Raw genomic sequence first — 26,254 nt, forward strand, 5'->3', positions numbered from 1 at the left:
AGGGGAGAAGATGGATGGGCACAGAGTGACTGCACTTCCAACATCCCATCACCTCCAGCTCCACCTTCCCATGCATCAAACCCCACTTCTCCCAGTTCCATGGTTTGCAGCTCTGCTCTGGGAACAGAGAGGACTCCCTGTTCATCATCATCTGGATGCCTTGGTCAGAAATCCAGCTATGGGATGATTTTGGGGGGTGTGGGCATCCAGCCCCATACCCTGCCACCCTTGCCCGCCAAATCATTATGTGGGACCCTTTGTCCTTTGGCATCTGGCCATAAGGCAAACCACTGACTTCACTTCCCATCTACAGTTTATCCTTTTACCTGGCAGCAGTGGTGGGAGCTTTTCCTCTCCTCTACTCAGAAATTTCCGCTTGCAGGGTCTTCATTATCTCAGAAACCTGATCTGCGCTCCCAAATTCGGGAGTTTGGAAGCAGCCAGAGTTTAGCAAGGGTTACAGGAGAGCCTGCCAACCTCGCTGCCTTGAGAAACCAGGCTGAAAACGTGGAGCAAAACCAGCACAAAATCAAAAAACTGCTCATTTACTAATTACAATAACAATCAAACTCGGCCATTAAAAAAGCAGTTAAAGCTGCAAACAAACAAATGCTTGCTCAGTTATTCCTAACAGCCTTTACAAGGCCCAGGTTCTCCAAAGCCGTGAAAATGAATAGCTCAGGATATCATAAATTTTATACAGCTCCCAGAGCATGCCAGTATTCCAGAAAATGCATCTCTCATCCCCCTCAGCAGCCCTGGCTCCCATGCAGACTGCTGCCATTCTCTCAGGGTAATTTTATAAGGCGCAACAACTCAAAGCCTCTTTGTAAAAGAAACATAAAAATGATGCATGCGCATATTAAAGACTCGTATTTATCAGGCTCCAATGTGAGTCCACGTCCCTGCTTAATGTGGCCATAAATCAGCAGCTGTCCCTGCTGGAGCAGAGATGAAGCCCTGGGATCAGGAGGAGCTATTTGTGAACTCTGGAGCCGCTAATCCGAGCGGCATTTGGAAAAATGTTTGTTAAAAAGATTTCTGATCAGAGAGAGTCACTGTAAGGGTGAAGCGTGAAAGGAGAATAAAAATAAAACCCCACCAATTAAAAAGAGACAAGGGCTTCTGGCTCCTGATGGGTCGGGATGGGGAAGTGTTTATTGTATATTTAATTAAAGCAGTGCCCTGAGTTTATCACACTCCTCAGGTGGATGTTGGGGTCTTTGAGGAGTCTCCTTAAAGTCTGGGCTACAGGAAACACACTCTGTCAGAAGGGGTTTGGAATGAGATGATCATTAAGGACTCTTGCAGCTCAAACCTTTCCATGATTCTGTTAAAATATCATCAAAACTGCTTTTCATAGAATGCCAGGATGGTTTGGGTGGGAAAGGACCTTAAAGCCCATCCAGGCCCATCCCTTGCCATGGGTAGGGACACCTTCCACTAGCCCAGGTTGCTCCAGCCTGGCCTTGGACACTTCCACAGATGGGGCAGCCACAGCTGCTCTGGCCACTCTGAGCCAGGGCCTCCCCACCCTTTGCTCGTGTTCAAAATTCATATTTCTCATTTAAAATAAACCACGTGAAAGTGCTGGATCTGCTGCTTCTCCATGGGGCAAAGATGCATCAGCCTGTCCACCCTGGGCTGCCCTTTGCTACCAAGCAGCCACCTCCTGCTCCTCACAGTGGCCAAGGAGAGGGTGAGGAGAGAAGTGAGACCATGGGGAGAAGAAGAACCACATCTCCCTGGGGAAGAACCACGTCTCCCCTCACCCCTGTCCCAGCTGCAGGCCCAGGTTTAGGAGATTTGAGGGCTCACAATTACTCCTCCATCTTCCCTGCAGCCTCTTGCTGCTCATCTGTGAGGCCAGGAGCTCATCGGTATTGAAATGGGTTCATGCATAGTTCCAGTGCACTCCTTATTCTGAGCCTGCATCCCTCCAAATTCCTGCTCCCCTGAAATCAGCTCCGGTGCCACGGCCCAGCCATGCAATTTCAGAGAGAGATAAGATATAGATCTGCTGTACTCTGGCGATTCTCTCTCACAAGTGCACCTTATCAGGCTATAATTTGATATTCTTTTACCATTCCTACGGGAGGGGGGAAAGCCCTTTAATTTAAAAAAAACCCCACCACATTTTCCCCCTTTTGTTCACTAATGACACAAACAGTAAAATGTTCAGATTACATCAGGGAATGGAAAAGCCTGGTGTAGAAAAGACACTGACAAAAGCTTCATTTTCAGGTAAAATTGCACGAAGCTCCAGGCACCGCATCCTCCTGGTGATGTGGGTTTTTTTTCTCCCTCTGCCTTTCATCCCCAAGCATCCCCGTGAATGTTAATCCATTTTACAATGGGACGTTTAAAAGGACTGCAGAGAAATCAGGTTTGATCCGCTCTGATGTCTTCCAGAAATCTCCAAGCAATTTGCAGCTGTGAATAACACAGGAGGAGTGTGGGGAGAGTGGGGCTGGCCCCTCCAGCTGCAGCTCACATCCTGCAATAAAACCATTGCTGAGCAGGAGGCTTGGGGTAATGCAGGGCTGTGTTTAATGCAGGATGGGGGTTATTTTTCCTAAAGCTCCTTGATGTTTTTTACACCTGCCTCTGTGACCATGAGAGGAGAAGGGAAGGGGGCAGGATGGTGCCCACAGCAGGATGATGTTGGAGGGTGGAACATTGGCACTGAAGAAGCGTCAGGTTCAGTGTGTGAGGATGCCCCACTTGAAGGACAGATTCTCCACATCTCCAGTGCCTTCAAAGCCAGAAATGGGATGTCCAGAAGGGGTGTGTGACTCTTCACTGGGGCCAGGAGAGAACGTGCCCTCGGTTAAAAAAGTGGAAATCAGAGAATCTTTAAATGCCAATAAAATCCCAGAATGGTTTGAGATTGCAATTGGGCCTTAAAGACCAAATGGTTGGAAGGGATGCCAAAGATAATTTAGTTCCATCCCCTGCCATGAGTAGGGACACCTTCCACTATGCCAGGTTGCTCCAAGCCCCATCCAAGCTGGCCTTGGACACTCCCAGGGATGGGACATCCATGACTGCTCTTGGGCACCCTGCACCAGGGTCTTTTCAAACCAGCACGGGTAGGAATCACCTCCATGGCCATGGGGATCCTCAGGGCACCAGCCAAAGCTGAGCATTCCCAGGTTTCAGGTGTGGAGGAGGAATGCTTAGGGTGGCTCTATCCCCCGGCACCGTGGGCAGCCTTTGGCATGGAATTCCCACACTCACTCCCCTCGTGTGTTTGCAGAGGAGGGGATGTGGCAAACAGCAGCTGGATGAGCAGCCACAGAGATTTAAAACTGGGATAGTAGATGTGGGGTCAGTGACAGGTCTGGAGAAGAGCTCCCTGCACTGGGAGTGCAGAGGAGATGGTGGGGAAATGCTCCATGCCCAGCTCCACTCTGGCTGCACCTCCCAGGCATTTCTGGTCTTGTGAAATCATTGTGTGGGACCCTTTGTCCTTTAGCATCTGGCCATAAGGCAAATCACTGATTTCACCTCTGATCTACAGCTTATCCAAGAGTTTTCTTCAGCCACAGGAACATGGGGCAGAGCAGTGATGTCCTGCTCATGGAGGAAAAGTAGTCAGGAGCTGCCTGGACTCCTCTCAAGGTCTCTGTGCTGGTTTGGATTGTGTGGAATTTTGAATTCCCTCAATTGTCACAAGATTTCTTGTTCCTCACGTCAGACTCTACTTACCAGGATCATCCTGAGCATGTTTAGGGCTGAAATAAAAGATCTATAGCAGGATGTCCTGAATTGGCTCTGAACTGTCAGGGAGTTCCTTCCACCACCACTGTCCCAATCCAGTGGGATCCCTGTAGCCCAGGCTCAGCTGTCCTTTGGAGAATGATTCCCATTCCCACCTCCCTGGCAGCATCCTAGATCCAGGAACGGACAAAGGGGATACAACAAAACTTTCTGAATGGTGTACAAACCCTCCTGAACCTCTGCACCTTACTCCAGTCCAGGGTCTGGCTCTAATTAGGCTTTCAGAGACCGAGGGGTCATTTCCCTGTCCAGCCTGGAGAAAGGAGCATCCCAGGTTATCCAAGCAGAATCTGCCTGCAAGGTCCCCCTGCCCCTGGGATGTAGCAGGATTGGCAGCTCAGGGCTAAAAGCAGCTTTTCTTCCCCGTCTGGAGCTGGAGATTTAAACCTTATCAGTGCTGCTGAAGTTTTTAATGGATATCAATGGGGTAAAGTTCACAAACAAAGCGGGGATCGATGGGTGGGATAATGCAGTATTGATCAGGGTGCTGGGAGCCCGTGCACCCCGTGGGCTGTGATGAGCACAGACCACATTCCTGCAGCACTCACTGCTCAGTGATGGGCACACATCACATTCCTGCAGCACTCACTGCTCAGGGATGGGCACAGATCACATTCCTGCAGCACTCACTGCTCACACTGAGCACAGATCATATTCCTGCAGCACTCACTGCTCACACTCTCAATGGTAGGCACAGATCACATTCCTGCAGCACTCACTTACAGCTCACACCGTGCCACACTGCTCCAGGCTGCAGCAGCTGGGAAGGGAGCACATTCCAGAGCTCCAGGATTTGCAAACATTGCAGCAGGCACTGCCTGATGGATTTGTTTCTAAAGCCCTCCTCAGACAGGCTCTCCATTGCTGTCATCCCCCTTTTGGCCTTTGTGAAGCCTGTTTGGGGCTGGAGTTTTCTCTCTGCAATGTTGACTGCAGCTGCCTGGGCAAGGAGCATTTCCCTAAGTGCACCAGGAATCCCTCGGTCCGAGGGCTGTGTGAGTGGGTTCCCAGCAGGATCACCTCAAGTTTGCCATACCAGACTGAAACTCTGGGCTTTTTGTCTCAGGGTCCCTCTCCAAACAGAGTTTGGTTTGGGGTGCCCTGTGATGGTGTTCATGGGTGTCTCAGGTTGAGGGAAGAGATGAGGTTCTGACTCCATGTTTCAGAAGGCTGATTTATTATTTTATTATATATATTATATTAAAACTATACTAAAAGAATAGAAGAAAGGATTTCATCAGAAGGCTGGCTAAGAATAGAATAAGAAAGAATGATAACAAAGGCCCGTGGGTCGGACTCTCTGTCTGAGCCAGCTGTGATTGGCCATTAATTAAAAACAACCACATGAGACCAATCACAGATGCACCTGTTGCATTCCACAGCAGCAGATAACCATTGTTTACATTTTGTTCCTGAGGCCTCCCAGCTTCTCAGGAGGAAAAATAGTAAGGAAAGGATTTTTCATATAAGATGTCTGTGACAGTGCCCAAGAAAAGGAGGGCATCAGCACCAGCAATACTTTGGTTGCCATAATATTGATTTTCCCTGAAGGAACAGGCACAAAGACAAGGGGGTAAAGGCTAGACTCAGCCAGGTTTAGGATGGAATGAGAAGGTTTCCAACCGCCCTTGGTGTGGGTAGAGCACAGCAGGACCCTGCCCACGCTGGGCTGCAGCCCCCATGGTCCAGCTGTGCTCCAGAGATACAGAGGGACCTCATTCCCAGCGATCCCATGCCCTGCTGCATCCCACACCCCCCAGCAGCACAGCAAGGCTGAGCTCAGCTCACAGCCCACCCCCAAAGCCCATGGGAGTGCACAGTTCCCACCAGCCATGGCTTAATGCAGGGATTTTACACCTCCTGCTCTGTGCAGGGGGGCTGGGGAGAGGAGCCTGCCCCAGCTGCCATCACCCACCACTGATTGTTCTCCACAGAACTTCCTTTCCTATGGAAGTTGGGAGCAATTTGGTTTCCACACCTCTGAGAAAAAAGCTGCCCCCCTCCACCCCTCCTGCTCCAGCCAGGGGTGTGCTATCCAATTGTTCTTTTTTGAAGAGCATTTGCTGTTTCCAAAGGTTTGAGCGAGCGAGCAGGAGGTGCTCGTTCAGTTACTCACTCTGTTAGACACGGACCTTAATGGATGGTATTGATTGGAAGAAACAAAGCAGCAGTTTTCTCTCTCTCTATCCAGGGATTTCTGGGCTCAGATGAGAAGAGTTGGCTGCCTTGTGCTCTAAACAACAAAATACCACATTACAAAGTCCCCAGGAGTCTCTCAGGGCAGCAACAGCAGCGAGAGAGAGAAATGTGCAAGGTGTTAATGGGATAACAAATTAATAGGGAACGGGATTAGGCAGGGACTCAGGCTGCTACCAGGGCTCCCCAGGCCTCTGGTGCCCAGCTTTAATCTGTTCTTGGCACGTTGGCCTGGCCAACAGATGAACACAACAGGAACCCACCTGATTCCTTGGGGTCCCCAAAGGCAGCTGGGACAGCCACGACATCAGGAGCAGCCAGAAGACAATTTTAGGGCAAATCAGTGCCTGCAGTACCTGGAAAGGCAGTGACACTCTGTCCTGCAGCACTGGAGAGCTGGGATGGAGCAGCCAGCTTGGAAACAGTTTTAAAATCATTACCAGACTCTCTGTTGTCCCATGCAATTTTCCCATCCATCTGCCAGTCATTTAGGAAGGTCAAGAGCAAGGGTGTGGAAATTTGGGGACCTGACACTCACTGCTGCCTCTCTGCCTTGCTGTCACCCACAGACTGCTGGCCCTGGCCACCAGGGCTGCCTCCCCCTGCCATCCCAGAGGTGACATTTGGACCCAAAATTCAAATGTCATTTGGACACTTGCCTGGATCAGCCACCACAGGGGTGGCATTTGGACCCCAAATCCTTTTCAGTGCCACTTCTTTGCCAAGAGAGTTCCATTTCCAGCTTCAGGACATTGGGTTGGCAGGGGCTCATTTTACCAAGAGAACAACCCATCCCTCTTTCATTGCCCTGAGGGTGCCACCCTGGCCACACTCCCTCTACCTCTCATAAAATATCAATCCCAGGCCTTTGGGATGAGTGAGAGAGCTCAATATCCCACAGAGCTTCAGTCCCTGCTGGCATCAGGACAGAACCAAAAGGGCTTTTGCCAGTGGGAAAAGAGATGAGCCAAGGGAGGGAACATTTCAATGCCTTTTAGCCATGATGCTGATTTTTGGTGAGCCATGAGGATCTGAGGGATAGCTGCCCCTTCCCAGCCCCTTGGCCATGGTGCTGCTGTGCTGGGGGTAGGATGATCTGCAAACCTTCATCCAGCATTCCCTGCCAATGCTCTGGCTCTCCCTGACATTGATGAGTTACTTCTCATCCCTGGGTTTTACCCTTTGAAGGGCCCCCTGTCTTTCCTAGATCATGTTAACAAGACAGCCATGGAGAGCCGTGGCCTTGGGGGTCTTCATTAACTCTTCCCAGATTTATGTTCCCCGCCAGCTCCGTGCAGAGCTTTGGGCAGGGCTGCACAATGCCACCAGGAGATCCCAGGGGTCAGCACCTTGATCCTTTCATTCGCAAATGGCAGGGGACTCTGCAGCCATCCCAGGGCTCCAGCTGGGAAATGCTGACGTGAGGTAGGGCACCTGCACGCCCACATTCCAGAGCTACACAGTGACAGGAGGCACCTGGGGGTTGGAGCTCCAAGGGATTGCAAAGCCAGCCTTAGGTCCATGGGGAGACCGTGTGGAAGGTTCAGACCAAACACTCAGATTGCTCAGGGCTGTGAGATCAGCATGGCTGCAGAAGGAGCCCAGGAGGGAGCCCCATTCCATGGATCCCTCAGAAAATGAGATCCTGAAAAGGTTTTACCACGCCCTACACTGGAGGTGAACATGAAGGGTGAGACCCATTCCCTATGGATTATACTCAGTGTTCCCAGAGGGAAACTGAGCTGGAGACATGAGTGTGGGGTCCCACCCACCTGAGCCACACCTGAGCATGAATTCCCCCACATCCAGTCCATGCCTGAGTGGGATCCCATCCCATCCACTGGATCCACACCTGAGTGTAAGGTCCTATCCATCTGACCCACACCTACAAGCACTGATCTGCAGAATCCCAATTTTCCTTCCCTTCCCACTGGTTTTTTTTTTTCCCAGAGCAGGCAGTTTTGTACACCTCACCCCATCCTCAGAGGTTCCATCCCATCCCATCCCATCCCATCCCATCCCATCCCATCCCATCCCATCCCATCCCATCCCCTGCTCCAGCTGACCCCATCTCTGTGGGGCACCTCCAGCCCCATCCTATTTTTCACAGCTGCTGCTGACAGTGAGTTTGCTCTTGGTTAGCAATGGAAACACCACCACCTTCAGGATTCCCCCACGCCTTCCCCTCTTCCTCCAGGGAGCCTCCCACGCCTCCAGCACGCTCAGCACCAGGTCTAGGGATGAGCAGGTTACCAGGAAAACCACCCCACACCAAACACTCAGCTGGGAACTGAAATCCCAGCTGCATTCCAATGAATGCATCTCCATTCACACCACTGTATCCACATCAATTTGGAGCAGCTGGGGCCAGCCTTGTTCAAGGCTCCTATAAAAAGAGCCTCTGCCTCCCAGCTCCTGCTCTCTTACAGCCCTAACCCATAATTTACTGAGTGAGAGATGACCTAAAGAAATTCCTGGGTAGCTGGAAAATGAGACAGAGAAAGGAACCATTTTCTTGTATAGGCTACCACTGGCAGAGCTGTGCTTGTGCAGGTGCTAAAAAAAGGGAAGGAATCTGGGAAGCCACGGTAAAAATGTATAAATTCCAGCATTCAGGAGGCATCATAATCACTAATGATGGAAGGAAGGGGTGCAGTGGGTGGTGCCTCCCACGTTTCCCTGAAACAGCATCCTTTGGCAATTCAGTATTTCAAAAAGTCCCCCTGAAGATTTATTAAAACTGACAAAGTCGTTCTGGGTTTGAGGAATAATGAGCTCCTCCAAGATTTTTTTTTTTTTTTGGTGAAAAATTATAGAAAAGCGTGAGTCCCATCCATGGCTAAATCCGAGTGAAATCCAGCAGCAGCTCTTTCCCTGTGGAACATCCTCAGGATTATGGGATCATCAAGGTTGGAAAAGACCTCTGAGATCATCAAGTCCAACCTTGTTTGGAAATCCTCTGGATTTCCTTTGGATTAGAACATCCCTGGCAAATGGAAATGGCCTGGGTGGGGTTTGTTACCCCAGCAGAGTGACCCACTGCTGCCTTGCCTGGTGAATTCCTAAAGATTCCGTGTGCCTTCCATACCTGAGGATGGAGCTGGAGTGACCAGATATAATACAAAAAGCAAAAAAGCAGCCCAAGGCATTCCTTTGGCCCTCTCCAAGCCCTTGTTTAATATTGACAGGAGCACTTTGTGCTTATGTAAGTCTGCTACATGCCAAAGGAATCCGAATCAAGGTGCTGTTACTTAATGCAAACACCCTCCCTGCTGTTTCACGAGGCTTAAAAAGGTGATCAAGACTTATTAGGATTTAAGGGCTCATTTTAGCTGAATTGATCAGATGGCATTTAGGTGTAATTTCAGCTAAAAATACAGGCAAGGGATAAGCAGATTTTATTTCTATATAAAATCCTCTCCTCCTCTCCCTGGGCCATGCACACACCCGGCTGTGTTTGCACTTACCCTCAGCAGCTCTGCCTGTTTTGGGGGGATTTGGGGGCTTTTTGCGCCCTGGCAAAGGTTCTTTGGGCTGGCCCTGCAGGGAGGACAGCCCTGCCTGATGGATTTAAAGCATTTCCCTTCCCACAGCACCCAAGCTGATTGTCCAGAGCCGCGTTCCTGATTTAGCTTCCACCAGCGCCGCTTCGCAGTTGCAATCACAGATTTCTTGGAGTCGGCACCGAAATGTGTCCAGGCGGTGAGAACCGGAGCTGGAAGGAGTGGGATGCTCTTCCACGGACCAACATTGCCATCCCATGGCCCAGCATTGCCATCCCACGGACCAACATTGCCATCCCCTGGTGCAGCGCCTTCCCTGCAGCCTCCAAAGGGATGCTCCGCTCCCAGAGCTCGGGAGGCGCTGCAGGAAATGCAGGAAACCCCGAAACTTCACTCCCAGCCTCGAAGATGGAGGGATTTTCCCAGGATCAGCCTCAGGACACTCAACCTCATCCTCAGCCCGATCCTGATTATTTCCCGTGGTGATCCCAATCCCGCCATGGCCTCTGTGCCAGCCCCGGCTCTTCCCACTCCCAACTTCTGTTAATTCTCATTTTCTCCAGCCTCACTAATAATTTCCCATGTGGCCCCATATCAAATGCTTTATTGAACTCCAGATAGATTAGATCTACCAAATTTCCCTTGTCTGGAAAACCAATTATCTTATCAAAGGAAGATGTCAGCACAGGCTGGCACAAACTGCTTTTGGTAAGCCTAGGTTGCACTTTATCTCATTTTTCTCAGTGCTTTAATTAATGCTTCCTTCAGAATTTGTCCTGCAGTCCCACATCTGACTACAAACGGGTTAACACGTCCACAGCTGGATGTGCTTTTCTTTCTCCTTATCTTCCTTATTTTCCCTATGATCCAGTGGCTCGTAGGGCCTCAATCTGAGCTGTTTGACCCACAAAGCTCATTAGAAAGCTCTGCTGTCCTCCCTGCACACTGTGTGTCCCTTCTCCCTGAATTATGGACAACCAGAGAATGGCCTGGTCCTGGCAGTTCCCCCTTCTGCCCGCATTTACCTATTTCCCTAAAGAAGCTCTCCAAGGCTCACACTGAGATGCACTTTTTTCCTGTCCTGACATTTTTATCCATCCCTGTCATCTCTCTTTTCTGGAGATCATGGAAACCCAGGGTGGTTTGGGTTGGAAGGCACCTAAAATTCATCCAGTCCCACCCTCTGTCATGGGCAGGGACACCTTCCCCTATCCCAGGCTGCTCCAAGCCCTGTCCAGCCTGGCCTTGGACACTTCCAGGGATCCAGGGGCAGCCACAGCTGCTCTGGGCACCCTGTGCCAGGGCCTCAGCACCCCCATTATAAATAATTTCTTAATTTCATCTTCAATATCTGGAGCCAGGTTGTGGCTCATGGGAAGGTCTTCCCCCATCTCTGATATCATGAACACACAGGCCAAGTTAATGAGGCCAAGTTCCCCAGGAATTTTAGCCACCAAAATAAAATTTTAGAAGTTTTTTTAACAGATAAACACATGATATGACTGAAATGAAGGCAGTGTGGAAGTTGTTCCTTCACTTTGTCATGGCAGACCAAGGGTGTGCAGCTTAAATGATTCCATGTTATTCCAGGGCAAAATCTTGAATTCTGGATATGCTGAGATTTTTCTAGTGTGGCAGCAGAGCAGTTTGCCATCCCACCAGGGCCAGAAATTGAAATTTTCCCTACCATTTGGAGTAAATGTCCCCTCCAGCTATCAAGGGGTCCTTGCACTCATAGCCTGGAAGCTGAAGATGCTCACAGAGATCCTCTTTGCTGCTCCTCATGCCTAAAAAAATCCCTGGAAAATGCAGCCTTCCCAGCAGTCTGCTAGTTTTGTTTTGGCAGATGCTCAAGCAAATGTTACTTTTTGGCATGGTGGGATCCCATCTTTTTGGAATCCATCTTCTTGGCCTCGTGTCAAAACGTGCTGACAGCTCGGCTGGGCCTCTTGGAAAAATCCTGGGCTGTTCCCATTTTGTATTTTACAGCCCCACAGCAGCTCTTGGATCATGGGGAAGGAGAGGGAGGTCAGGATGGAGCCTGATGGAGCCAGGGAGAGGGCTTGGGGGGATGGAGGGTGGAGAAGGACTCTGCTTCTCCCACAGACCCTTCTGTGATGGCAGGGCACACCAGGCCACCCCTCCTGCCTTCACTTCCCAGGCTCCAGATTTCTGGAGGAAAGCCGTCAATCCCAGCCCATCCACTTGTTCTCCAGATTTAACTTCGAGTGCATCATTCCTGGTCAGTTGTTTCACCTCCTCTGTTCTTTGCAGCATTTTATGGCCAGGGAAGGGGCCCAGGGCAGGGAAATCTCCAGCTCCAGGGCTCAGGAGGCACATGGTGGCCATCGGGACAAACTGGTGTGACAAAGGGCTTGGAGCAAACAGCAGTGCTCCATCCCATCCTCATTCCCTGAGCTCTGCTCTCCTTCCCTTCCTCTGCACACAAGCAGAGAGCAGCAGGCTCTGAGCACAGGCAGAGCTCCAAGGAACCAGAACAAACCTCACCAAGCACAAGTCATGTGCCCCAAACTAAATTTGCCTGAAAAAAAAAAAAAAAACAGCCTGAGAGTGTTTTACACCAACTTATAATGACTTTCTTTCTGTTCTGGTTATTGCTGTTGTTCTGCTTAATACCTTCCTCACTTAAAAACCCCCTGAACATGACCCCATGGCAGGCACGACACAAATATCATTTGCTTGGATTATTCCTGAGGTGGTTCCTGTGCTGGAGGCAGTAAGTGCTTACAATCACTCAGTACATAATGGAGAAATTCATTCCAATAATAACAATAATAACAGCATTTATTATTTTTGAAATATGACTCTGATGAATTCATGAATATAGAAAGCTCTTGTTGCTGGCTGCTGATGGAACTGAGCAGGATTTTCTGATGGAATTTTTTGGCGGTTTCTAACGCTGTTGTTCCAGATGTGCATCCATCACCTCTCAGCATCTGATTCCTGGCCCCACTGGGTGTTTGGAGCACAGGGAGGACAGATCAGCCTGGGGCACCTCACCCTGCTCAGGACACTGTGCTGACAGTATCCCACAGAATCCCAGCATGATTTGGGTGGGAAGGGACCTTAAAGCCCATCCAGTCCTATCCCCTGCCATGGGCAGGGACACTTCCCACTATCCCAGGTTGCTCCAAGCTCCATCCAGCCTGGCCTTGGACACTGCCAGGAGCAGCCACAGCTTCTCTGGGCACCCTGTGCAAGGGGCCTGCCCACCCTCACAGGGATGAATTTCTTCTTAAAATCTGGTATTTACTATTATTTACAAATGTTTGTTATAAAAAACCCTTTTCTTACAGGCAAAACAACCAATAATTTTGAGGTTTTCTCCCCCTGGAGTTTCTCTTTTCTCGTTCTGTGGGGTCCAGTAAAACCAGGCTTTGCTCTGGCCCACCCTGCCCACAAGCAGAAACCCTACAAATAAAGGTCTGATGAGCTCAGCTTGGAGGGTTTCTTTGCCTTGCAGGGACTTCAGGATTGGCACAATCCAGATCTCAGGGGCTCAGAAATAATCTGCAGCAGGTAAAGCGGCAGTTTGCACTGCCCTGCTCAGGGGAAACAGATCTGTTTCTAATGGGAGGAGGAAATAAAAGTGGCTTTGCCTCGTGAGGCTCCCCAGCCTAGTGGTGTTGCATTCTGATTTAGCAGCACAAAAAGCTCTGGTGCTGCAGAGGAGGATTGAGGAGCACCCCTGGCTGGCCCAATTCCCTTTGCTCTGGAGGTGGGGAGAGAACTGGAAGGGCAAAAGTGAGACAGTTTGTGGGTTGAGATAATGACAGTCCAACAGGGGAAGTAAAAGCTGTGCACGAGCAAACAAACCCCAGGAATTCATTCCATGAATGAGGAGGTGTGACGGTGTTCACAGGGGTCTGAGGGTGAGGGAAGAGACGAGGATCTGACTCCATGTTTCAGAAGGCTTGATTTATTATTTTATGATATATATTATATTAAAACTATACTAAAAGAATAGAAGAAAGGATTTCACCAGAAGGCTGGCTAAGAATAGAATAAGAAAGAATGATAACAAAGGCTTGTGGCTCAGACAGAGAGTCCGAGCCAGCTGACTGTGATTGGCCATTAATTACAAACAACCAACATGGGCCAATCACAGATGCACCTGTTGCATTCCACAGCAGCAGAAAATCAATGTTTACATTTCATTTCTGAGGCCTCTCAGCTTCTCAGGAGGAAAAATCCTAAGGAAAGGATGTTTCAGAAAATATGGCTACAAGGAGGTGTTCAGCCACTCCCAGGAAAGCCAGGCTCCATCCCACAGACAGGTGACTGGGGAAGGGAAATGCCACCACTCCAAGAATCCCTCTCCTCCTCCTTCTTCCACAGCTGTGTGTGGCAAACACAGCCCCATCCCAGCTCCACTGAAGGAAATCAGCTCCACCCCAGCCCAACCCAGCACAAAGACATTGCTTTACAACTGGCTGTAATTTGGCACAGATCAGCTCCTTGCACTCCTTCCTCTGATATTTTTCCCTCTGTGCATTCCTGGTCCTGCCTCCCTGTGAATTGACTGCCAAGCTCTCCTCTGGGAGATGTAACTCTGGGTCTGTTTAGATGAGCTTCTCTCCTTCTGTGTTCATCTGCATGTAAGCTCTAAGTGCTTTATTGTTTTCCAAGCACAGCTATTGATTTTTGGGAAAATAACTAAGAAAACATTAATTTATAACTTCCCTGGTGCTCAAAAGGAGCAAATTACTTTTCTACCAGATCAACATAAGTCTAAAAAATGACATAGGCTTTCAATAAATACCCAAAGGTACAAATTCCAGGAGCTAAGAGCAGTGAGGAGGATGGAAAACCAGAGAGGGTGTGTGGAGGGAAGTCCTCAATAACCAATCTATGATCATGGAATTTCAGAACAGTTTGAGTGGGAAGGGACCATAAAGCTCATCCACTCCCACCTCCTGCCATGGCAGGGACACCTTCCACTGTCCCAGGGTGCTCCAATCCCTGTCCAGCCTGGCCTTGGACACTTCCAGGGATCCAGGGGCAGCCACAGCTGCTCTGGGCACCCTGTGCCAGGGCCTCACCACCCTCACAGGGAACAATTTCTTTCCCAATATCCCATCTAACCCTGCCCTCTGGCAGTGGGAAGCCATTCCCCTTGTCCTGCCACTCCAGACCCTTGGAAATAGTCTCTCTCCATGTTCTGGAGAGAGAAACATGGAAATATTTCCAATATTTCCTGTTAGCTCCTTCAGGCCGTGGAAGGCCACAATGAGGTCACCTGTGACCCTTCTTTTTGCCAGGCTGAACAATCCCAAACTGCTCAGCCTTTCCCCAAAGGAAAGGTGCTCCTGGAAGCCCATCAGGATGTTTGCCTCCATAGGTCTGCCTCCAGACTCCTGTTTTCTGTGGAAAACAGGCTCCCTTAGAGGGCAATGCAGAGCAGCAGCAGCAGCACTTCAACTGCTCCCTGTGGTTAGTGTTAGTCTGGTCTCAGCCCAAACACCAACTGTGGACCAGCTGTGACCCTGCCTATTGTGTCCCCAGCAGACTTTGGGGACCCAAACTGCCATGCTGGGCTGGCAGGGCACCAGTGGCAGTGGCACCTGGAGCAGGGAATGGGCAGAGCCTTGGTGGGATGCTCAGCCTGCAGCATCCAGGGGGTACAAAGAGATTGGCCTCAGCTCATCTGGAATTAAGGAGCAGGATGAGGCTGCTCCAGGCTGTAAGTTTCTGCTGGAGTGATCTCCATGGAAAAATCTCCTCCTAAATCTGTGGCAAGACCTGAGTAGGGCATTAGGGCAATGGAGAGAACTGGGGCAGGATGGGGAAGTTTCCATTGTAGGAATGTCGGTGGGTAGGATGGTGGGGATAGACGGAGACGAGAGATCTCTGCAGCCAGGTCAGGAACTTGGGGTTTATTGCCAAGGGCCTGGGTGCAGGGCCCTGCTGGGATTTGGGGTTGATTGCAAAGGGCCTGGGTGCAGGGCCCTGCTGGGATTTGGGGTTCATTGCAAAGGGCCTGGGTGCAGGGCCCTGCTGGGATTTGGGGTTTATTGCAAAGGGCCTGGGTGCAGGGCCCTGCTGGGATTTGGGGTTCATTGCAAAGGGCCTGGGTACAGAGCCCTGCTGGGATTTGGGGTTCATTGCAAAGGACCTGGGTGCAGGGCCCTGCTGGGATTTGGGGTTTATTGCAAAGGGCCTGGGTGCAGGGCCCTGCTGGGATTTGGGGTTTATTGCAAAGGGCCTGGGTGCAGGGCCCTGCTGGGAGCTGCAGCCACAGCTCAGAGCAGGCCTGAGAGAAGAGAAGGGGAGAGAGCATGAGAGGGGAAGAGAGTAAGAGGGTAAGGGAGCAAGGTTCCAGTTACAATACAATAAATCTTCTTCTGTGTTGAATTTCTGATTCTCACTTAACCAATCTAGTACAAGATACAAATCCTATAGCATTTACGTGCAGCCTATAAGAATCATTACATCACCATACTGTGTTGCATTTTAAACCCTAAAAACTCCTCTTTGGACCCCTTCTGCCAAGCTGTAGGGTCTGCTCTGACCCTGGGGCCTGTCTGCAAGCAGAGGGTGTTGTTCCATCAAAAGGGAATTACCTTCAGCTAGCCACACCATTGTTTTCCAGATGTTCTGTACCTAAGGTATCTCTAAGCTTGCTTTCATTTCAATCTCGCTTATAGTTTCCATAGTCTCAAAATCTTTTGCCAGACAATCATATTTATAAGGCTTTCCTGTTTCATCTTCCCCAACATTCCATGTTATGGATAAGATAAAAACTGGGCTGGAACTTTTAATATCAGCTGCTATTTCTGTCATGGTGGTGCTGCATCCTCCAGGCTCAGCAGACACTTCCCAGTGCCCTGGGAAGGGAGGGAGGAATGGACCACCATGTAATCATAGGCTCATGTAGGTTGGAGGGCACCCTGGAGATCATCCATCTCCAATGCCAGAGATCTGCTGGATGGGCACATAGATGTGTTCACCCCCAGCATTGGAGCTGTGTGCTGGCCCCCCCAGTTCCCTGCAGGTCACCTGCAAGGATGGGCCCGTGGGTGTTTGCCCAAGGGGAGGGTTCCTCACCCAGGGGTGTGCCTGCACACTGGGCTCCTCACCCACGTCATTGCCCCAGGGATGGTTCTCACACCTGGAGCCCTCCCGGCATTATTACCCGGGCTCTTATCAGCTGATTAAGCCCTGGGTATCTCGCTGCCTTTCCCGTGGGCGCTGTTTGCTCTCCCATCCTCCTCCAGCCCTCCCAGAGGGAATCACGTACCCAGAGCAGGATCTCTGCACCCTGCCTGGGGCTGAGGGGCTGCCCCGAGCAAACCAGAGCCCCTGGGATGTTGGTGGCTGATTTTGATAAACTGGCTGGCTTTTTGGTGCCATCACAGGCTGCGGGAGGGGTGCACTGAGTGGTTTTGGTGGTTTCTGAGCACTGCTGGTGGAGAGAGGTGGGGGTTTGGGTGGAAAATGGATGGAAAATGGGTGCAGCACGTGGTGATGCCAGCACTTGTTGGCTGGACAAATCTTCCAGCTCTCCTAGTTTTTATGGATATGCAGCTTGGCCAAAAACAGGAAAAGAAAGGAAAAGGATGAGGAGGAGAGAAGAACCTGCAAAGAACCTGATTGCTGTTGGTGGCTGGAGCCAGGGATCACATCTCCCCTGGATGCTGTGGTGTCCTCACACAGGGTCTGGTTCAGGGGGATGCACTGGGCAGCTTTCTTGGATGCCACAGCTCCACCTCTCCTCACACATGTCCCAGCACAGGCTGGAGTTCACAGCCCTCACACTCCAGAGCCAGGAAAGCTCTGAGGGAATCTCTCCAGCCTGAGGTGGGTCACCCAATCCTGTTCCTGCCCCCTCAAGGCATCCTGCTGGGGATGAGCAGAGGCTCTGAGGGATTGGGAACCTCCCCACCTTCCTGGGCAGGATGTGCTGGGTTATTTGGGAGGTGTTTGTGTAGAAAGCTCTGATGTTGCTGTTGCAATGTATTTGCAAGGGTCAGGCCATAGTGTGCACCAGCCAGCCCGCTTCTAAGTTTGTTATCAAAGCCTGAATAATTCTACAAAGCTGCTGAAACATAAATTGTGCTAAATTAAGAAAGAAGAGGCTGAGAAACCAAAGACCAAGACCACAAGAACTAGATAATAGCAGGCTGTAAAACCCCTAGACTGTAACCAATCACATACTGTGGGAAATGCAGGCAGAAAATGAGTGAACAAGACAAAGACACCAATCAAGAAATGTGTATTTAGTAGTTTGTAGAATCTATAATTATATGTGTAAGGTAAACAATAGACAGCTTCTGCTTAATCATATTGGCTAGTTGTCCAAGAGTCCTGACTCTCCCATGTCACCATCATGTTTTCTGGAAAAATCTCTTCGCTGGGATTTCTTCTCCTGGGAAGCTGAGAAGCTTCAGAGAAAAATGAAAACAAGTATTATCTGATTCGCTTCTTCTGTGTTTTGCTGCTTTAGAATGTGGTTTAGAGATTGTTTATCCAACATGTGAATTGTTTTAACTTAATGACCAATCATGGCCAGGCTGTGTTGAGACTCTGGAAGAGGTCATGAGTTTTTCATTAGTAGCTTGTTAAGCCTTCTGTAAGGATCCTTTCTCTATTCTTTAGTATAGTTTTAGTATAGCATAATATAATACAATGTAATGTAATATAATATAATATAATACAATATAATATAATATAATATAATATAATATAATATAATATAATATAATATAATATAATATAATATAATATAATATAATATAATATAATATAATATAATATAATATAATATAATATAATATAATATAATATAATATAATATAATATCCTTCTAAGAACATGGAGTCAGATTCATCATTTCCTTTCTGTCGCAGGAGACCCCAAAAACACCACACTCCTGCATGTTTCCTCCTTTGGAAGTATGCAGAGCACCAACCCCACATCACAAAGTTCTTCCTTGCCCTAGAACACCCTCCCTAGGTGTGGATCTGGACACAAAGAGAAAAGGTTGAAGGTGCTGCAAGCCACCCCCAAATGTGCCTTTTCCCAGTCCCACCCCTGCTTCGTGACGCTGGCAGAGCAGGGGACTCACCTTTGGCCACGGGAGCACCTGGCACTGCCCACTGCTGGGAGAGCACAGCCCCAGCTGAGCCTTATCTGGGCACCCCAGAATGCAAACAGCAGAGCCATGAGGCTGCTGCGAGCCCTGCCAGGGCAGCACACGGCCGGGAGGCAGCGCAGCTCCTCAGGCTCCCCAGTGCCTCTGGATCGCTCCCAGCGCGGCTCCCCAGCACCCTGCACGCCTCACCTGCTCCTGGCAGCCCTCAGGTGAGTTTGGCTCTGTCCCTGAACCTGTAGAATGGGGAGGCAGGTGTGGCACAGGGCAGGGAGAAGCCCCTTCCTTTGCTCAGATCAGATGCATTAATTAATCTGCTGTGAACCCCATGCATTCCTTGCACGGGTTTTCCATCAGGAAGCGCTTTCTTGGTGTTAAATGTGATGAAGCTGGGGTTGGCCTGTGTGCATGTGCATTGGCTTGATTGCAGCTGTAATGTCCTCAGAGAATCAAAAATGAATAGTGTGTGTTTAGCAGACTCTGTCTGTGTGGAAATCAGGGACTGGCCTGGAGTTATTCCCAGAATCAGGGTGGGTGCATCCCAAAGGCAAATCCCACCAAAGCTACAGAGAGGGGAGAGGTCTCTGCTTTGAATCCCAAGGGATTCCAGGAGCTGTGGGGATGCGGATTCAGTGGCACTGGGGTTTGCCAGGGCACTGCGAGATGTGCAGTGTTTGTCCGTGGCGCTCGAACTGCAGTTTGTGATGCAGCTCTCGCTTTGGAGAGCCTAAAACCGAAATGAGAAAATTGAAATGGGCTCGAGGGCTGGGCAAACTGCGAGCTGCAGGTGCTGGAATTATTTATGTATCTATTTATTTATTTATTTATTTAATATCCTTTTTAGCATATGAGGAGTTTAAGCCCTTGTTCAAGCTGAGCCCGAGTCCCTGCAGGGCTGGTGGTGCCCTGTGGGCTGTCCTGGGCTCATCCCTTTGCACACCACAGGGACTCCAGGGGTGTGATGTGCAGGGGGTGTAGGGCCAGGACCCAGCAGCATCATTGCCCCTTTTCGGTGGCAAAATCCCACTGTATTCCCAGAGCCTGTGTCTCACAGGCCACCTTGGGTAGTTATCACAGGCATCTGTAGTAATCTCCCTTGTAGTCTCCCAGCCGTCCTCATGCTGCACTTGAAACACGGAAATTGCCCCAAGAAAAGAAATCTCTTTACAAGATGGGCCATCAAGGCAGCAGCCGCAGCCCGGAATCATCCCACTCAGCAGGGTAATCTATTCAATGGCCGGGATTTATTTTTAACATTCAGCTCCGCAGTCCTTTTAACTCGAGCAGGGAAGGGAACATTTTGATAACAGCAGCCTCCAGGTCAAATGTGATGAGAATTCATAACTCGCCACACAGGGGTTTTGGAAAACCAACCAAGCAAAACAATTTCCCGGAATGAGCCGATGAAGATGCGTGTTTCTCTTCACAATGTCATGCACAGAGCACGGAGGTGTTGGAGTGGCTCCTCATTCTCTGCCCACAATTTGCAAATAAAATGCCTCCCGGGCTGTTTTAAATCTGAAGGACGATTGCGAGCACGGCTTCGCTGGGCTGCTCATAAAGACCTGAGACATCGGATCTGGCGGCCATCAAAGGAGAAATATGAATCCAGTAATGGGAATGTCCTCGTGGTCCCAACTCTAATCAAAGCAAAGCCAGGGGTTTCTGCTTCAGGAGAGTGGCATCAAGATTTAAAAAGGAACAGAGGGGCTCCAGTCCCCGGTCAGCACTGGAGGAGCAGCAGGGATGATTTACAGGGGCATGGAGTGGCAGAACAGGGGGAATGGCTTTAACTGATAGAGGTTAGATGGGATATTGGGAAGGAATTCCTTCCTGTGAGGATGATGAGGCCCTGGCACAGGGTGCCCAGAGAAGCTGTGTCTGCCCCTGGATCCCTGGAAGTGTCCAAGGCCAGGCTGAATGGGGCTTGGAGCAACCTGGGCTAGTGGGAGCTGTCCCTGTCTGAAGGATACAGGAGCACCACTGGGTGCCCCCCAGGACTGGGATGGCCCAGGTTAGATTGGAAGGATCCCCCTGACCTGTCCTGGCCGTGGAGTCCAAGGGGTGTGAGCTCCAGTGGCAGGGGCTTGGAACAAAATGAGCTCATCCTGCACTTGAAAAATGGAACCAACCCAAACTACTCTGGGCTGGGAAAAAACCAACAACCAGAATCCTGAAAATCTCTGGGCTGGGAAAAAACCAACAACCAGAAGCCTAAAAATCTGTCCAACCCAAGATTGTGACAGAGCTTCCAGGGAGCAACGTTTTCTTTCTGTTTTCTTTTCAAACGACCAGAGTAAATTGACTGCACCTGTCTGAGAACAAGACACAGGTGGGAAAGGTGGGAGGAAATGTGGAGATTGAGCACTGTAGTTATTTTAATGTCAGTGCTGGTGTCTCCTGAGCCCTGTGGGGCTGGGCTGGGCTGGGCTGGACATGTGTGTTCCACCTGAGCCCCACGAGGCTGCCTTATCTGCAGGCTCAGGAACGTGGCCCTTCCAAACCGCGGATATTTGCTCTCCATTCCCTTCTTCCGCTCAAATTCCATATCTGCAGGGAGGCCCCAGGGGCTGCCACTCACAGCAAAGTGCAGGGACAGCAAGAGAAACTGGGAATGGGATTGGAAAAATTAACATAGAATATGGAATCCCAGAAAGGTTTGGGTTGGAGGGCAACTTAAAGCCCATTCAGGGCCACCTCTGCTATAGGCAGGGAGACCTTCCACTCTCCAAGATTGTTCCAACCTGGCCTTGAGCACTCCCAGGGATCCAGGGGCAGCCACAGCTTCTCTGGGCAACCTGTGCCAGGGCCTCCCCACCCTCACACCCAATAATTTCTTCCCAAACTCCTGTGCTGTCCTGGGAACCCAGGATGTGATGAGAAACCCTGTGCAGCTGGAATGGAAAACAACAAAATCTGTTATTCAGCATGGGAAGCAGCACTGATGGGAACAGTCACTGCTTTAATATTTAATTTGATGAGATCCAGCTCTGAGAAATGGATCAGGAGCTGCCACAGCTCCAAGCACAAGTTCAGCACTGGCAGGGAATTTCCATGGGGTTTGCTTCGCTCCAGACTTATCTGTATTCTGGAAGGGTGACATGGAATGAGGCTCATTAATTATCCCAGCACACAGAGCTGTGTTTCCTGCCATTCCCTTCAATCAATCAAGCTCTGGGCACTTTCAGGGCCTCTTGGACATTGGGTTGTCATTCCAGCTCTGTCCCCTTGGCTGGAATGGTCCCTGCATTGCCACTCAGGTGCAAGCAGGTGTCATTTGAGGAGGGAATTTCCTTGTCTCACCAGACAGTGTGATGGAGATCCCATCCCATCCTGCCTCTTACCAGCAGGAACTCCCCATGGCTGTATGGCCTCGTGTGCTGCTGGGATTGGGAGGGGGAGCTGTGCCAGGCACAAGGTGGGTCTCACCAAACATGGCCCTTCTTTGTCCTTTTGGGTCTCACCAAACATGGCCTTTCTTTGTCCTTTTGGGTCTCACCAAACATGGCCCTTCTTGGTCCTTTTGGGTCTCACCAAACATGACCCTTCTTTGTCCTTTTGGGTCTCACCAAACATGGCCCTTCTTTGTCTTTTTGAGTCCCACCAAACATGGCCCTTCTTTGTCCTTTTCGGTCTCACCAAACATGCCCCTTCTTTGTCCTTCTAGGTGGATCCCACACCTTTGCTGGGACTGAGACTGAGCCAGCAGCAGAGCTGGTTTTCCCCTGTGCAGCACCCTGGTACCCCCAGAAATCCCTTTGCATGCTCCAGAAGGTTTGGGTGTCCTCACCAGGGAGCTGGGCTTTGCAGGAGTCCAACAGTCACCGCCAGGGCAAGAAAAGGTGCTGGAAATGTAGATTTGTCAGGACTATAATCCAGGTAGGTCATAATTCCTTCCTTGTATGAAACCATCTGCTTTCTACCCTCATCTGCTTCCCTCTGGCCTATCACAAGACTCCATCCCTGCAGGACACAAATCCCTCACATCACTCATGGTTGAAGTGCTAGCAGAAGGGATGGATTGGGAAAAAGCCTTTGGCATGCTGATGTTTTAGCTTTGGGTGACAGACCCCAAACTGAAATCACAACCTTCCCTCTGTGGCACCTCCTTGGGCACCTAATTCCATGGGCACATTTGGCTCCATAGATTCCCTGGGACAAGCACGTGTTGGAACGGCACTGCAGTGCTTGGGAGCAGTTTCCCACACCAGTCTGCCCCAGGGATGCTCTTGGGGCTCCTTGCTTTGCTGTGGTGACCCTTCCCACCCGCTCTGCCTGGGTCCTTCCCTGTCTGCCAAGCCCATGCCTGCACCATGAGACACAGCTGCCCTTCCCTTCTCCAAGCCCCCTCCTGGTTCCCCCTGCCTTGCTGTGGCCAAGGAGGTGGGACCCCAGATCTTCATCCTGGGGGGAAGAGCCCTCTGTACGCACAGAGGGATTGTCACCAGTCCTGTCACCAAGCTGCCTTCACCTTTCACTGTCCAAAGCCTCATCCCTCCATTTCCCAGTCCTGCTGAGCAATAACTGGCTCCTCCTTTTGCTGTTCCTTGTCTCTCCTTAGCACCCATGTCGGAGGCACGCCCCCAAACGCTCCAGGAAAGAAAGAATGTTGAGGAAAATCCAGATATGCCTCTGTTTCTGCTTTGTCTCGGGCATTTTGTACGAGATCTCCCTCTTGTCCAGCTGTGTCTTCTCCTACTTGCCCATGGCCCAGCAGTACCTGACGCCTGAGCAGGTGCTGAACCTTGGCAAAAGCATCATTTTCCTGGAGACCACGGAGCGCCTGGAGCCGCCGCCGCTGGTGTCGTGCTCCGTGGAATCCGCCGCCCGCATCTACCAGGACAGGCCCATCATCCTCTTCATGAGGGGGCTCACCAACGAGACAGCCCTGGACATGAACACCAGCTACGCAGCCTTCTCCCTCTTGTCTTCCATGAAGAATGTCTTCCTTTTCCCTCTCCAGATGGAAACTGTCTTCCAGGAGACGCCCCTGCTCCAGTGGTACAACCAGGTGAGTGTTTAAAAAAGTGGAAAACTCTTTAGTTATAACTAGAGGTGGGGAAAGGCTTTAAAAGGAGTGAGGAATCCAGGACTGTGTGAAATTAGTGACTTTAATTGTTTTGGTTGGGAACAGATTCATTTTGGCCGCGTTCTGCTGTGTATTCATCTCTCTGTTTATGGCGTACGTGATCGGCCTTATCTGGAGAATCGGATTTTTTGGCAAAGGAAACATCGGTAAAAATAGATTGCAGACGTGTTTTGAGAAAACAGCCTTAATAATCTTCCCCAACAGAAGCTGGTTGAACAAAATGTGCTGCCTGAGCCCTTGATAGAGCTGCCTCACTCTGACAAAGCGCGCAGGAGATAAGAGATAGGGGAGAGATTTCAGGTTCTATAGCAGCAACATGCAAAGCCAAGGTGGGATCTGGTGAGCCCCACCCTGGAAAAAGTTCCTCGGGCAAACTTCCCACAAGTAGCTTTGGTCAAACTGCTTGGGCAGGGCAGGCAGATTTTCTCCAAAGTCTTTCTTATCCTGAGAAAAAATTACTCCAAATGCCAACAAACGTCGATGAAAAGCCTCCAGCCTGGTTCAAAGAGCTGGGAGGGATCTGGGAGTATGCTAAGTGGGTTGTGTCCCTCTGAAATAGCAGGAATGACTCACAGTGGCGTTGGGTTAACCCTGTAGGTGCCATTAAACCACCTGGGAAACATTCCTGCATTGCTAATGCTAACAAAGCACTGCTCTGCTGTCACAGACGTCTTTTATGAAAAATCCTTTCCTTAGGATTTTTCCTCCTGAGAAGCTGGGAGGCCTCAGGAACAAAATGTAAACAATGGTTATCTGCTGCTGTGGAATGCAACAGGTGCATCTGTGATTGGTCTCATGTGGTTGTTTCTAATTAATTGCCAATCACAAGTGAGCGGGCTCAGACAGAGAGTCTGAGCCACAAGCCTTTGTTATCATTCTTTCTTTTTCTATTCTTAGCTAGCCTTCTGATGAAATCCTTTCTTCTACTCTTTTAGTATAGTTTTAATGTAATATATATCATAAAATAATAAATCAAGCCTTCTGAAACATGGAGTCAGATCCTCATCTCTTCCCTGATCCTAAGACCCCTGTGAACACGGTCACACTCTGCTCCTTATCTTATCACAGTAAATCCAATGGCTGGAGGCAGCCAGGGCTGTCAGTGCCGTTTGCAGCCATGAGGGTTTGCACTGAGGGTTTATGGTGCTATTTGCAGCCCCGTGGACGGCTTGGATCCATGCCTTGCCTGAGGCATCAAGTCTCACTTTTCCCATTCTGCAGGTGGTCCCGGAGCAGGAGAAGAACTGGGTGCACGTCAGCTCTGACGCCAGCAGACTGGCTCTCATCTGGAAGTACGGGGGCATCTACATGGACACGGATGTGATCTCCATCCGGCCCATTCCCCAGCAGAGCTTCCTGGCCGCGCAGAAGTCGCGCTTCTCCAGCAATGGCATCTTCGGCTTCCCCGCCCGCCACAAGTTCATCTGGGACTGCATGGAGAACTTCGTCCTCAATTACAACGGCAACATCTGGGGCAACCAGGGCCCCTTCCTGATGACCAGGATGCTCAAAACCCTCTGCAACCTGACGGATTTCCAAGGCACCGAGGACCACAGCTGCCAGAACATCTCCTTCCTCAACCCGCAGCGTTTCTACCCCATCCCGTACCCAGCCTGGAGCCGGTACTACCAGGTGTGGGATAAAAGCCCAAATTTCACCCACTCCTACGCGCTGCACCTGTGGAACTTCATGAACCGCAACCGCAAGGTCGTGGTGGCTGGCAGCAACACCCTGGCTGAGAACCTCTACAAAACCTACTGCCCCAGCACCTATGAGGACCTGATCCAGAATGCCAAGCACAGGGATCTCCCAGAGCCTGAGGAGGTGGAGTGACATGGAGTAAGGAGGAGAAGGGTGATCATTCCAGCCAAACACAATCCCCACTCGGTCGGTATCCAGGTTTGTAGGAGAAAGAAAGAACTTTCCATAACCACCACCCCTATTCCCTTGGGATGCTGAGGATGGTGGTGGGTATCCGTAAGACGTAGCCTCCAAGGACTCCTTTGCCTCAGTTCTGTTTCCTGATAGGTGCTCATGCACCAAACCTTCCCAAATCTGACAGACTTTGAGCCTGTTCACAAGCTTCTCCAAGGGAAAAGCTCCTAAAGAGGGGGATGGCCTCCCAGGAGAAATGTTGTCTTTGCTCTTCTTGGAACTAGCAGCAGCTTCCCACGTCAGAAAATTTGGAAGCACAACAGACTTTGGACTGGAGCCTTGGGGGCAAAAGAGGAGAAACCCAAACCAGTGTCTTTCCCTGGTGTTTTCCTCACATGGACTTTACACCCTACGTTTTTGAGAGGGACTTTCAGAATGAAAATAAAAGAGTTCATAAACCACCACTCCTCTGAGCTCACTTCTCCCTGAAAAATGAGTCACATTTTCCAAAGGTTTGTGCTGCCACACTTTTACTGTGTGTTTTGCTCTGCCCCATCCTCCCAGGTCAATCCTGGCTGTAGAAAGTGTGCCTGGAAAGGGGATGCTGAGACACCAAGGAAGGATAGGGATGGTCCTCCAGGATCCCAAATGCCTCTTAAATAAATGGATTCCAATGGACATGAGGTGGTCACCCAC

General features: G+C 50.2%; 1 protein-coding gene across 1 annotated transcript; it reads left to right on the forward strand.

The window, feature by feature from the left end:
- The first annotated feature begins 22,284 nt into the window (after positions 1 to 22,284).
- A4GNT (alpha-1,4-N-acetylglucosaminyltransferase) lies at positions 22,285 to 25,516 on the forward strand. The gene is made up of 3 exons (XM_058030785.1): positions 22,285 to 22,473; positions 23,156 to 23,605; positions 24,905 to 25,516. The coding sequence occupies exons 1-3, from the start codon at positions 22,357 to 22,359 to the stop codon at positions 25,514 to 25,516; spliced, it is 1,179 nt and encodes a 392-aa protein (XP_057886768.1). The 5' UTR covers positions 22,285 to 22,356.
- The last annotated feature ends 738 nt before the right edge of the window (positions 25,517 to 26,254 follow it).

This window comes from Melospiza georgiana, chromosome 10, assembly GCF_028018845.1.
Source record: "Melospiza georgiana isolate bMelGeo1 chromosome 10, bMelGeo1.pri, whole genome shotgun sequence".
Classification (NCBI taxonomy): domain Eukaryota; kingdom Metazoa; phylum Chordata; class Aves; order Passeriformes; family Passerellidae; genus Melospiza; species Melospiza georgiana.